The 14314-nt window shown below is 41.1% G+C and overlaps 1 protein-coding gene across 3 annotated transcripts in view; it reads right to left on the reverse strand.

The window, feature by feature from the left end:
- The window catches only part of Gpd2 (glycerol-3-phosphate dehydrogenase 2), a 136353-nt gene that overhangs the window by 65392 nt on the left and 56647 nt on the right, over positions 1–14314 (reverse strand). For all 3 annotated transcript variants that reach the window (XM_057755213.1, XM_057755214.1, XM_057755212.1), the window contains exon 3: positions 13636–13807. In XM_057755213.1, coding sequence (XP_057611196.1) covers positions 13636–13807 — 172 coding nt within the window. The remainder of the gene's footprint in view (positions 1–13635; positions 13808–14314) is intronic.

A 14314-nucleotide genomic window follows, 5' to 3' on the forward strand; every position in this document is an offset into this window, starting at 1 on the left:
AATCAAAGAACTTCTACTGTTGCATTTACAGTGCCATTTAAAGCATTTGTTGATGATACATTTCATGATTAAAAAGAAATACAAATTAGGACAAATGAACCAGTGCAGAGGATCCATGGAAAAAGGAAACACTCTCAGGGCTGGAAAGATGGCTCAGTAGTTAGAAGCACTTGCTACTTTTACAGAGGACTTGAATTCAGTTCCCAGCACCCAAATCAGGTGGTTCACAATTGCCTGTAACTCCAGCTCCTTAGAATAGAATGTCCTCTTCTGGCCTCTGCAGGAACCTGTGCTCACATGCAAATGTACACATGCATGCACACACACACACACACACGAAAAAAATTTTAAAGATAATATTCTTGCTAGGTCGAGGCAGAACAGATATAGGCACATTCTAGAAGCTAACCTATCCCCTTTAACTGAAGAGTACTACAAATCTCATAGGGTGAAAATCTACTTCTGATTTTTTTTTTCTTGTCTTGCAGAGACACCCCGGCCTTTTCAAGACTGCAGATGGCAAGCAATGCTCCAAGTTAGTATCACACACCAAGTGAGTTATTAAAATTCACAAGTCCTGTGATGTACAGCCATGGACACCACTGGGAAGGCCTGAGGGCTGGTTACCCCCTTAGGCAATAGGTAATATCATGGAATCCAATTGCAATCATAATATGAGGCAGAAGTAATGTGGACCCTCACTGCTAGGATGGGAGGAAGCGCATATATCTGGTTCAAAACCATTTAGTGTCAAAGGGTTGCTTTTGTGACTTTTAACAGTTTAAAAATTCAATGGAAATGCCATCATAAAAACCAGAACAATTCCCGTGACTTAAAAGCACAAAATATTTGGAAGCAGTGAAGATTGAAAAGTAGAGATTTTTTTGCCAAACTGTGGTGGTGCACGCCTTTAATCCCAGCACCCAGGAGGCAGAGGCAGGTGGATCTCTGTAAATTTGACACCAGCCTGTTCTATAGAGTTAGTTCAAGGGTATCCAAGGCTACATGAAGAAATCCTGTCTCAAAAACAAAACAAAACAAAAACAAAAAAAAGAAAAAGGAAGTGATTTTTGATTCAATATCAACGTCCTACCTAGTAATAACAACAGAAATTACAAGTAAAATGGACCCACATCACTCATTTTAAGCATATATGTCAGAAAAAGTTCTGCAATACCATAAATTATTAAAACATTACTCATGCTTAATTTATTCTGGCTGTTAGTGCATATTTTAAAAAGTATTGAGAGTCCAAGTACAGACACTGGATATGAGTAGGGCACGGGCCAGCTGTCAAGAGGCTCTGCTTAGGCAAACAAATGAACAACAGCAGAGAGGGCCTCCTTCTGAGACAAGAATCTCTCGTCTTCCTGCAGATCAGAACCTGAATTCAAGGCATGAACCCAGAATTGCACATGCTCAAAATCACATTCGCCAACCCCTTTGGCACATACTCTACCACCTTCACTTAGTAAGTCCGGCAGAGTTCTTTTGGTATTCTAAATTCGTCCTTTTTTCTTCAGTTGAAGATCAGACGAGGGAGTTGACTTTCAGATGGTATTTAGGAGCCACATTATTTAAAATGTGCCTCTCTTTAAACCCTAGCATCACCATTATTGCATTCAGATGCCTGTACCAGGGAAGTGAGCCTGAGAGGACAAGAAGAGGGTAACCAACCTCTGCTGCCTATTTGGGCAGCCCAAAATGTCCTCCAGGCTGTGATCTTAGACCCGCCAGATAGTCCTCACTTGAGTGTGGTCTGTGTGCAGTGCCCCCTCCTGAGCAGAAGAACATAGCAGCCTTGAAGGCAAGCTGCTCCCCATACTCAAGAAGTCCACCTCTCCTCACCTCACTACACGGGGGCACCAGCACTTGCTCTAGTGAAGCAAGTTGTCATGCAGTACATGTAAGGAACCAGGAGTCCCCAGATGACAGGTCACGAGGAGTCCAGGCCTCAGTCCAGCAGCTAGGGAAACTGAACCCTGCTGGCAGCGTGTGAGTGAGTCACAGAAAATGCACCGCCTGTAGACACACAGAGCTTGCTGTGACTCCCGACCTTCCCAACAGACATGAAACAGGCATTCCTGTTTAAGCCACTCAAATCTGTGAAGAGATTTACTGGTAATAAAATTCCTGTAGAAGGAATGGTGATGTCCAGTTAAGGTTGCTTTTTTCCCCCTTCATATTTTACTTATTTTAGTGTGTGTGTGTGTGTGTGTGTGTGTGTTTCTCCCTTGGTGTGTGTATGTGCACCACATTTGTGCAGGAGCACAAAAGGTCAGAAGAGATACCCGATCCCCTGGAGTTACCGATAGTTTTGAGCTACCATGTGGGTGCCAGGAACCAAACCTGAGCAGTAAGCACTCTGACCAGCTGAGTCATCTCTCTAGTACCCCAATTTAGTTTTTAATCACTTCTGGGGAGGCAGTCTTCAGCAAAGTCTGAGTTCACAGGGCCTTTATCAAGATGGGTGAGTGAGAGAGAGGGCCTATCGTAGGCAGAGGCCAACTTAAGAGGCAAGCTGATCCTACCAACATCACCTGTCATTCCAGCCCTGGGTCACTGAGGCTGGAGAATTATGAGTTCCACACTAGCCTGAGATGTATAATGAAACCATGGAGAGGAGAGGGAAAGATGAGGAGAAGGATGAACGGGGAGGGAAAAAGGAGGGAGTGTGTGTGCCTAGCCTTGTCACAGGCAGCTTGCCCCTGGGGATGGGAATCCCATGAGAGAATGTGATAACATACTGGGGCATTTGAATCCTGCCCTAAAAGGCCATTATTGGCCACAACAGCAATTACTGGATATCCTCAAAAGGAAAATGCCTCTGAGAAGACGTCTACGGGTCACACTTCATTAAAGTAATATGCATTCGTGCCTAGATCACTGCACTCTATTCAGTTCTGGGTGTCCAGTTCCAGGAACCAGAGTTTGCTTGGATTTTTTTTTTTTTAAGCAAATTTTAATTTTTTTTCCCCACAAGTTCTCAGACTTTGTTTAGTGAAGTACTATTATGTTGCTCATCAAGGGAACTGCTGAAGTGTTTAAGCTGAGAAATCTGATGGACTGGGTTTCTAGAAAGATTTCTTTGGGTGAGGGGGTAGGGATGAGGCTAGAGAATTGGCGACAGCAGACCCAAGGCCCACAGTGTAGCCTGGCCAATCAGGAGTCCTATCTCAGGAGGCAACTCTAGCAAGAGGTCTCAGGGACCCTGGCTGTCAGGGTGGGTTTTTCTTTCCCAAACTGACTCTGTGAGCTGCCCAGGGACTTAGCAAACCACTTCAGGCAGGTATTCCAGGACACTTACTGTCAAGTTCCAGGTGCCTGTTTTTTCCTATAATAGGTGTTTTAGAAGTTATTCATATGTATTTCCGTGAGAAACCACAGTGAGCAGCAATGAAATTTAAAGCAAGCCTTTCCATCACATCAGGCCCTCCTCTGCGGCTGCCATTTTATTATCTCTTGTCAAATTACCAAGCCACCCACCAGAATTTCTGCAGAGAAATGAGGCTGCTTTTCTCAAAGCAAACAACAAATGTAGTCTCCAAAATGACTGCCAAATCAGTGTATGAAATCACCAGGTTACCGAAAAGTCACTGAAATTACAAAAGAAAGGACGCAAGCCTAAAACATCAGAACAATGATATGGTTGACTACGCCATGCATCAAGTGTTCCAAATCTCTTGATCTTGCTGGATGGGAATACAGAGAAAAAGTAACAGAGTCCAAACGTGACCAGCTGTTTCAGCCGATTCTATGACTCCATTCTTTGATTACTTAACTAAAAGTGTGAGCCTTTAAATGTTTATGGTGTAGGGGGGAGCATTGGTTGGGGGCATAAGATCTTGCTATGCATCACAGGCTCCCTTGTAACTCACTGTGTAGCTGGATACACTGTGTAGCTGGAAATCCAGGGTTGGGATTACAAATTTCCATCACTGGATTCTAATTGTTCTGTTTATTTTTTGTTTTATCTTCTTGGTCTAATGCCCCCCCCACCCCCGCCACCAAAGATGGTTGGTTTTGAATGAAAGGCTTTGTTTCCTAAAGATAAGGTAAGGAAGTAAAAGAGGGTCTCTTGATCCTCTTAGAGTAACTGCACGTATTTTCGATGTTGCACTCAATCCTTAGCCTTTGCAATCTTGGGTAAGGCAGGGTTGAAGAGATGAAAAGGAGGGTTTGTTCCCAGGATGCAAACAACCTCTTGCTGAGAGCTGAGGAGGCCAGGTGGTGGTGGCGCACTCCTTTAATCCCAGCACTTGGGAGACTGAGGCAGAGGGATCTCTGTGAGTTCAAGGCCACCCTGTGATGTACAGACTGGACCTGTCTAAAGGAGGAAGAGAGCTCACACAAAGGTGACCCCAGCACTAGGGATCCCATGCCTTTAACCCCAGCACTAGGGAGGTGGAGACAAGAATGATCTGGCTGGGCAGAGTGAGGACTGGAAGGCTGGAACAGGAACTCAGTGCAGTCTGAGGATGCAGTCTGTGGAGAGGATCGCCCCTGCGATCTGAGCATTGGTAGAGGTGAAAGGTCTCTCTAGTGGCCGGTCACACTACTTCACTGATCCTTCCGCTTTCACCCCCTCATATCTGACTCGGGTTTTATTCATTAAGACAATGAGAATTGGTGCTACAGACTGCTTTCGCTCATCTTCACCCCACGTGTCAGCACACCTAACCCGTATCTTCCAGGGAGGGTGCGGGATGAGCACCAAACACATCTCTGTTCTGGCTCGTCCGGCCTAAGGGACACTGTAGAGCTATTTCCAACTAAAACAACTCATGGATCCAGACAGTCGGATGAATGCAAGGGAATAATTACAACCTAAAGGGAGAAACGATACGACATTTAACTCTCACAACATGGAATAGAACAGAAGTATATTTTAATACCTTTTACTGATTATCTTATTATGCATGAAAACATGCTCAATATAATAAATGCGGAGATGCGCAGAGAACAAAATAAAACTCCTGTAATTACACCACTCAGAGATAACCACAGTTGACATTTGGGCGTTTAAACATTCACATTTTCTGTGCATGTATATAATCACATACGTACAGTTTTGCAAAAACGGGATCATATTTAAAGTTTTTTCATTTAACACTGTTTATTATAAACATTTTGTAATCGATAAATATTGTATGTAATTTCATTGTTTAAAGCCTTTTAAAGTATTACATTAAACATTTACTATGGCTTATTTATTCAGTTCCTTGTTTTTGAGCATCTGTCTTCACTCTTTCAGAGTGTGCGGCACGATTATATTTCCCTTTAAAGTCCCTGTATCTGTAATTATTTCATTAGTATTAAATTTCAGAAATGTGACTGTTAGAGTTTGCTAAATGGAAAGCAGGAGCCATCGCTATGAAATAATCAGAGGCCCCAAGGCAATAACACAAGTCAAAACGTTAAGACCGTGCCCTGGTAATGTCAGCATAGGCGCCAAATCTGCATGCTGCATGGGGAAAGATGAGGTTTTAAACAAAGATGAGATTCTCTTTCTTTAAACTTTGGGCACCTATTTGGTTCCTGTGCTGCTATCATTACTAATACAGAAGACTACCCCAAAGGCCTAATACGAAGGACTCCTTCCTCTAGCATGGCACCTACAAGGAGCTGACCGGAACCCTGGCAAGGCAAGGTCTGGATCCAATACTTTGTCCGGCATTCTGACAGTGAATGTTTTGTACAGGTGTGTAAAATATTAGATATTCACTATTTCAATTCCTCTGGCTATGCCCATATTAGGAAATGGATAAACACATAACTAATATATAACTGTTAACTTTGACTATATCATTAACATATTTTATGTTACTTAAATATACATTCAATTGTAAAGTCACAAAATTGTGTTTATAGCATAATAATATAGTTACAGGAAATGAGAGGTGCTACTATAGTTCCTTCTTTTCACCTTGTTACTATAAAAATGGCCGGTGTCAAATGGGGGAAGTGTAAGAAAAAAATGATAAAAATAATACAATAGCCAATGGAAACTGAGGTTAATTATTTAAAATGTTTTGTGTGTATTACTATAATCTTGCTGTGCTTAAGTCTATAGCCTGTATTCATTTGTGCTTAAAATAAGTTATTCTTCCATAATATTCTTTTCCGATTTATAACACATCTTGGCTATTTTCTTGGCAATTACATACAGGTCTATCTGATTTTCTTTTTTTTCTTTTACTTTTTTTTTGTTTTGTTGTTTTTTGTTTTTAGTTTTTCGAGACAGGGTCTCTCTGCAGCTCTGGAGCCTGTCCTGGAACTAGCTCCTGTAGACCAGGTTGGCCTCGAACCTGGCTGCCTCTGACTCCTGAACCTGGCAGAGATCTGGCTGCCTCTGACTCCTGAGTGTTGGGATTAAATGCGTGCGCCTCCACCACCTAGCTTTATCTGATTTCTATAACTGACTAAAATCTTTATTTATGAAGTCATTCCCCAATATCTTGCTACCATAAATACTGTTATAAATAAAATTCCAAGGGCCAGGGAGGCCAGGCTGTGAAAGTACTAACCATACAAGCCAAATTTGATCCCCAGAATCCACATAAAAAGATGTGTATAACAATGTTAATCTAATCCCAGCATGCCTACTGTGGTCACACATTCACACACAAGTACACACAGAGACACAAACGGAAGTGCATACATACAAACATGCAAACATTAGTTTTTTAGATAACAAAAATTTAGTTAGTACGGCCATTGCACACCCATCTTTGAACAACTCCTGCTTTCTTTATTCAAACAAAAGTACTTAAAAAGATGTGGTTGATTCAAAATTAAGATAAACACTCCCTGGACCAGAAGTGAGGCAGAACAGAGTGCTCAGGTCAAACACGTCTGTCCCAGTGGGCTCAGAATCTGGGAATACGATCCTAAAGGATAAGTAATAGAACTATTCACTGTGAGGAAACAAAAAAGTCAGATGAGCCCCTGAAAGCTGAGACTGAAGAAGGAAGGGTTCTGCACTTTGTAAGGGAAGTTGCCAAGCTACTCCTGCCCACTGTCTAGGGCTGAGGACTCTCTGCTGGGTCCCAGCCGGATGCAGGAAGATAAACACAGCCAGAGCACACCACCAAAGCCAAGGCTCCAGCTGGCTCATCATATAGTCAAGATGAAGATGGGACAGGCAGAAGACCCAGGGAGAGGAAAAGTTCCAGACAGATCTTAAAGGCAGCAGCAACTAGAAACAGACGAGAATAGAAAACTATTCAAGGAAAAGAAGACCCATTCAGTGAAAAGAGAGTTCAGTGATGAGCCCACCGGGCTCCAAAGGACAGTCCCACCCAGGGGCCACAGAGCCCTGATTAACTGAAATGGGTCACAAAACAAATACCAAAGTTATAAACCTGGGAGAGGAATGAATGGGTAAGGAGGGGAAGGATTGACAATGGTGGGAAATGAGAGGATGAGGGGGACAACGATCATAATACATTACATACATTTATTCAATTGTTAAAGAACTAAGTTCACTAACAATTAAAAAAACAATCTAATATGATAGACAGAACGGGGAAACAGAAACAAAATGAAAAGGCTAAATGGGGCCAGAGCGATGGCTGAATATTGCTCTTCTAAAGTACTTAAGTTCAATTCCTAGCACCCAACTAGAAACTAACAAGCATCTATAACTCCAGTGCCAGATGGTCCGGTACCTTCTTCTGACCTCTACAGGCAAAACACCCATACATATAAATAAAATAAATAAATAATAAAAATTTTAAAGAGTGAATAAATAGACAGTATTTATTTAAATACTGTTTATAATAGACAAAGCAAAGCATTGCAAATATTTAAACTGGACATAGTGGTGCATGCCTGTAATTCCAGAACTCAGGAGGTAGAGGCAGGAAGGTCAGAAGTTCGAAATGACTCTCGGCTACCTGACTTAATTTGAAGTCAATTTGTGCTATCTGAATCCCTATCACAAACAAATGCACTACTTTAAACAAACCCTGTTTGGTATAACAAGTATTTTCCACGTTTCACATGGTCTTACTTCATTGTTTTTTGCAACAGATAAAAATTCTTGTTGTTCTTGTTTTGTTTGCAGCAGTGCAGGCTCCAACCCAGAGTCTTTCACACACTAGGTAAACACTCCATAAGAAGACACTAAACTTTCCATCCACTTCTAAACTCTTACTTTTTTTCTAGTCTTCCTTCTATTACTTTGCCACAGAATTCTACAGTAGTTTTTAAACACTTCAATAATTGATACATCCTCTATGATATATAACAATATCCTAGTAATCTAGGAGATGGCACAGGTTTGATTCCCAAGTGAGTGTGACACCATTTTTCAAGTTTTTCCTGCCTGACTCCTGACAAAGAAAATCACTGTATTAAAACTGTGTTAAAGATCAGACAGAGAGTCGCCCAGCGTTAATCCCAGCACACAGGAGGCAGAAGCAGGCAAATCTCTGTGCATTTGAGAACTGTCTAGTCTACATAGTGAGTTCCATGGCAGACAGGGCTATGTAGAGAGACCCTGTCTCAAAAAAAGAAAAAAAGAAAGAAAGAAAGAAACAAAGAAAGAAAGAAACAAAGAAAGAAAGAAACAAAGAAACAAAGAAAGAAACAAAGAAACAAAGAACAAAAATCAAAAACCCAAAAAGTTAAATTTCCAAAATAACAGTCAGAGATTTGCAACATTACACCATTTCCAGTGTCTAGCAAGGACTGAGCCTGCTTTCTGCTGTTTAATCCCCTGAAATGCGGTTTCCCTCACTGTTCTAGCTTTATTTTTATTGTTGTAATAAAAAACTCACCAAAACCAACTTACAGGAGAGAAGAGTTTAGTTCACTTTATAGCTGATAGGCCATCCTCAAAGCAAACTAAGCAGTAACTTGGAGTAGAAACCACAGGAAAGCAGTTTGCTGGTCTCCTCAGCCACCCCTTTATACATCCTAGACCCGAGGTTCCCAGCCTTCCTAATGCTCTTTAATGCAATGCCTTGTGTTGTGATGAAGCCCAAGCATAACATTATTTCATTGCTGTTTCACAGTTGTAATTCTGCTACTATTATGAACCATAATGTGAATATCTGATATGCGGGATGTCTGCTATGAGAACCCCACAGGGGTCAGAACCTATAGCTTAGGCCTACCTCTGTAGGGGGTGGTACCACCCACAGGGAGCTTGACCAGTCTGATGGATCAATTCCTCAATTAAGGTTACCTCTTCCCAGGTGATTCCAGTTATGTCAAGCTGACAAAAAGCTAACTGCACACCCGACTCCCAGGAGCAGTGTAGCAGAATACTCAAGCATATAGGCCTATAGCCTCCAGAAAGAGTCAAAGCTCACTCAAGGCTCTCCTTCTTTTGCAATTTTTTTCTACAATGCATAAACCTTTGATTATGGAAAAGAATGTTACTATTACACTCCAACTATCCCTGAAAATCTAGAAGTTCTATGTAAGAGAAACTTATTGAAAGTCAGAAATAAATAGCAGTGAGACCAAACTTGGAACTTGCTGCATCCCACATGCGTAGTCTGTGTCCTAACTATGCTGCACCGCCCAGACTTGAAAGAAGCATGATGAGAGTCAAGAGTTGCCAGTCGTACACCACCTTATAAACCATAAGTACCTGTACAATGTTTTGTCTTTAGGGTTTCTTTAAAGATTTATTATTTTTTATGTATCTGCCTTTGTGCGTTCATATGCATCATATGTGTACAGGAGCCCATGAAGAACAGAGGACATCAGGGCCTTTGGAGATACTATTGGTTCACGTCCTAAGAACCGATCCTGGGGCCTCTTAAAAAGCAGTGAGTGTTCTTAACTGCTGAGCCAACCTCCCCGTCTCTCCAGCCCCTGGCATTTAGGCTTTTGAAACATGTCTCAGAACCTTGAACTGATCCTTCTGCCGCCTGTCACACACAGTTGTGATATACACACAGGTAAAGTCACATAAAAAGAGACAAAGGAAACACCTTCAACAGCTGGGAGAGACTGCAATAATCAAAGTCTCCTCCTTTCTGTTACCTTGGGAGCAAAGCCCCCACGGTGGTTCCTGGGGGACCATACTTCAGTCGAGAAACTAGCCACAGATGTGGTGAACGTGAGGCCATTATTATTGATCATAGACCTGCAGAAGAACATCAGCCAAATTGTGCATGTTATGTTTATGAAATAATATTCCCAAATGAAACAAATGAGAATTGATTCCTGAAAAGATGTATGTAGATGGTGAGAATGTAAATAAATGACCATTATAAGGACTCCACAACTTCGCCTCCACAGTCTTTGTTTATTCACTGCTGAAATTACATTTGGGCATAGGATTTTATCTAAAAAGCTTGTGTAAACATTTCTATACAAATCCTTTCACATCTAGTGTTTCCCCCCAAAACTTTGATGTCCTGAAAAAAATCTAATTATTACTGGTAACTTTAAAAGATCACAGTAATTTATTTTTGTCAAATGTGACTAAAGATTAATGGATACAATCAGTAATAATTTGGTAAAAACATATCAAACACAGAGAAAGCAAAATTTGTTGTTAAGTGAAGCATCAAATATAATAAAAGAGCAAATTCCATGAATGAACAGCAACAATGCGCAATTCATTAACCAAAGGCCCATGGTTATTTCACACTTCAGAGGGCCACTGATATAATCAGAAACCACAGTAAGAGGATAAATACACACTACCGTCAGCACCTCCTTATATGTTTTAATTATAAACACTATGACCATCCCTTCTGTAAATCATAAACTTAGGTAAAGACAGGCAATCATTCTAAGATGGCGATCAATATGTCACAAAATATTAAGTGCATATAATTTTCTTAGATGTTATTAAATATAAGACTCTCATGAAAACTCCAATCATCATCTTTGTGGTCATCATCACTATCACTACCTACAATGCACTACTACTACCCACAATTCTCTAATCACTATCGAATGCCTACTTCACTGCTCAAAGGAAAAAACTGTATTAGTTAACATCTTACTAGTTCTTGCATGCTCAGAGCTCGTCCAGAACTTAACTCATAGCAGTAGGGCTTTAAATAAGGAAGATATAAACGTGAGGCTGGAGGTTCTGTTCAGGAGTTATGTACTTAGCAGGCCTGAGGCGCCCGGTTTAGCATCCAGGACACACACAAAAACACAAAAATAGCCGGATATGCTGTCACATGCCTGAAATCCAAGTGTCTAGGAGACTAAGTCAGAAGCATCTAAAGTCTGAGGCCAGGCTGGCTGACCTAGTCAGCTCATGTCTCACAAACAAGTGGAGAGTGGCTGAGAAACACATCCATCATCAACTTCTGTCCTCTGTACATGCACACTTCCAAAAACCATACACAAATGTGCGTGCATACTACACACTCACAAAAAGAAGCAAACAAAAAACCTCATTCGCTTAGTGAAAACACACAAAACAGCATTTTCCATTGACAAGAATAAATACAACATACACGAAACCTATTAAATGCATTTACTGAAAGAAGCACAGTATAGGAGAGTAACTACAACTGGTCTTGTCTACATTTTCAAACATAATAGAGGAAATACACGAAGAGAACAAGGGTGACACTTTGCAATAGGAGAAAAGGAAATAAGGCTGTGGTGATGGTTTCATTGGGATTCCCTCAGGGTCCTCCAGTCACCCCAGATGTCAAGCTTCTGCTACCTGCCACCTTGCCTTCTTCAGCTCTAGATCTGTCTTTAAACAGTTCCCTCTGCTTCTGTAAATCCTTCCTCATTATTATTATTATTATTATTATTATTATTAATTATATTTCTCCACTTATTATTGATAAATAGTCAATTTGAGAATTGTTCTGGATTCTAATCTACTTTCTCTGGTTTCTATTTTCTCTGCTTCTTGGCAGTACTAGGTGTGCACAGAGACTCATATTCTCTCTCTGTTCTCCTTCTCCCCCTTCCCTACCTCTTTCTCTCCCTCCTCCCCGCCTCCCTCCTGCCTCTCCCTCATGGATAACAATTTCTATTTTCCAACTTTGACAAAGAAACCCCTTTCCTTCGCTATTATCTTCTCTATATGGTGATGGTATGTATTTCCCTATTATCCTCTCTATAAGGTATTCTCTATAAGGTATGTATTTCCCTATTATCTTCTCTATAAGACAGTGGTATGTTTATTCAACACTGAAGTTTCTTCCTTCCACACATAAGTGGAGCGTAGCACACTGATTCTGTCTGTTCCATATCAGTTCTCAGGTCCTTTAAGCAGGGTCCCTTTCTTCTGTTTTAGAATCTTTACCCCTGTGCAAATTAGGGCACACCTGGGACAGCCCCTTCCTCATCTTTCCCCAGGACTGTGCTGCACCCTCTCTTCTTCAATTGCATATTCAACTTCAGTCCTGCACTGAATTGTTCCTCCTTCCTTCACAAAACAAAAGCAGAGAAAAAGAAAAAATCCTTCCACAGATGGCTTTCTTCTCAACCCCACTTCACCGTGGCATTTATCTCCATGTCTCTGGAGAGTCTGTCAATGTGTCTGCACCCTCCAAATTACCCTTTCATCATCTCCAGGATCTCAGGAGGCCTGCTCAGGAAAGTCAAGGTCTTCACCTGATTGATATACTTCCTGCCTCTCAACCCCTCCCTCATCATCTTCCAATCTGGCCTCGGTGATCCCAGTTAAAGCATCTGCTGTCCCCACATGAGCTGATTCCGTGCAGTTCCGCCAGCACATTTCTTCAGTCCTGGTCCTTCTCAGGAAGTAATAGCTGCCTATTAAACTGTTATATTGCTAGCAGCCTTTCAGCTCCTGTTCACTCTATCGATGAGAAAGTTTACACCTACAGACGGATGTACCTGTGTCTCTAATCCACACACTGAAAGGTACGCGTTCTGTATAATGTGATCTATACACAAAAGCTCACTAAGGCATTGACCATAGATCATCTTTGTATTCTCTTGCAGTGTCTATGCATGCAGAAACTACCTCAAATATTTACAAAATTGAAATGAAAGGAATGATTATATGTTTTTATGTAAATGAAGAAAACAACTGGGAATAGGAGGAAAAATAAGTTCCCTGACTGACTCCTACTAGAGAAAGGATTCTCTTTGGCACAGAAGATTGTCACCTACCTAGAAGATATTAATTCTTCTGAGTAGAGCAGTCCCCAAGCCCAACCTCCCATAAAGATAGAATTATAGCCCCTTTCCATTCTCCTGCCCAGGCTGGCCAGAAAGCTAAGCTCAAGCTGCCTTGTGATGACTGGAAGCTGTTCTTCCCACCTGCTTTGTCGTGTTTGAGCATAATCCTCAATTATACACCCTCAAATTATACACCATGATTGGAGATGTGAAACTTGACGACAACTGAGGTCAGTGTGATAGCAGAGTAGACTCTAGAGTGTCTATATATTTTAAAAGTATCATGATTCAGAATAAATAGAAAAATACTAGGTTATGAGGTTTACACGAATGAATTTTCAAGAATATGGAGCTTCATTTTCAAATAAATCTGAAGTGAAATATTTTATAGTTATATTTAATTTTAAAACTATTGAAAGTGCCTCGAATTTTTAAAATTGCGAGAGTTTTCATGAAGGATGGAAAATTGGGGAACACCCAGAGAAATGTGAGCTCAAGAGTCAACACTGTCTTCATTTACAATACTGGAAGATGACTCACCTCTGGTGACAGCGTCTAGTGCACAGCCACTTCCTGTGGCTCCTCCCCCAATAACAAGGATGTCAAATTCCGATGTGTTCTGCAGCGTCATGAGCTGAGCTTCTCTGGAAGGAGGCTCCCTGTTCACAGGCTCTGAGAGGCACTCTGCTGCTTCCACATAAGCCAGGCTCACCTGAGGGAAAGCGGGCAGGTTCTGGTCACACATCTGGAATGCTAATTCAGCAAAGCACACAGTGTACCATAAAGAGATTCATAATGGACACGAGGGCTATCAGTCCTAGCCCATGGTCCACCCGCAGTCACAGGAGCAGTGGTGATGGGGCCGGCTTTAGTCCTTTACATAGGTCTCAGTTATTTACACACAGAACACCTGGTTTCAAATTCAGTATCTCAAATGTTTGCTTATGTTTTAAATAGCAAAGTTTAATTATTTCTAGCATGATGTAGCAAGTTCCAAATGTTTTACCTAAACCAATTTGAGGAATCAGAAGGAAGGGTTTTACCTGGCAGTATCAAACCATTCAGACAAGATTTAAAAGTACAGACATCATGTAAGAGGGGGAAACAGAACTTTATAACCATTGTGCATTTTCTTAAAAGTATATGTTTCTTATGCAATTCTAATGACAAATGTATAGTCTTAATTTTGTGATTTGTCAACAGTATCTTGTTGAAATAC

The sequence above is a fragment of the Chionomys nivalis genome, chromosome 22 (assembly GCF_950005125.1).
Source record: "Chionomys nivalis chromosome 22, mChiNiv1.1, whole genome shotgun sequence".
NCBI lineage: Eukaryota > Metazoa > Chordata > Mammalia > Rodentia > Cricetidae > Chionomys > Chionomys nivalis.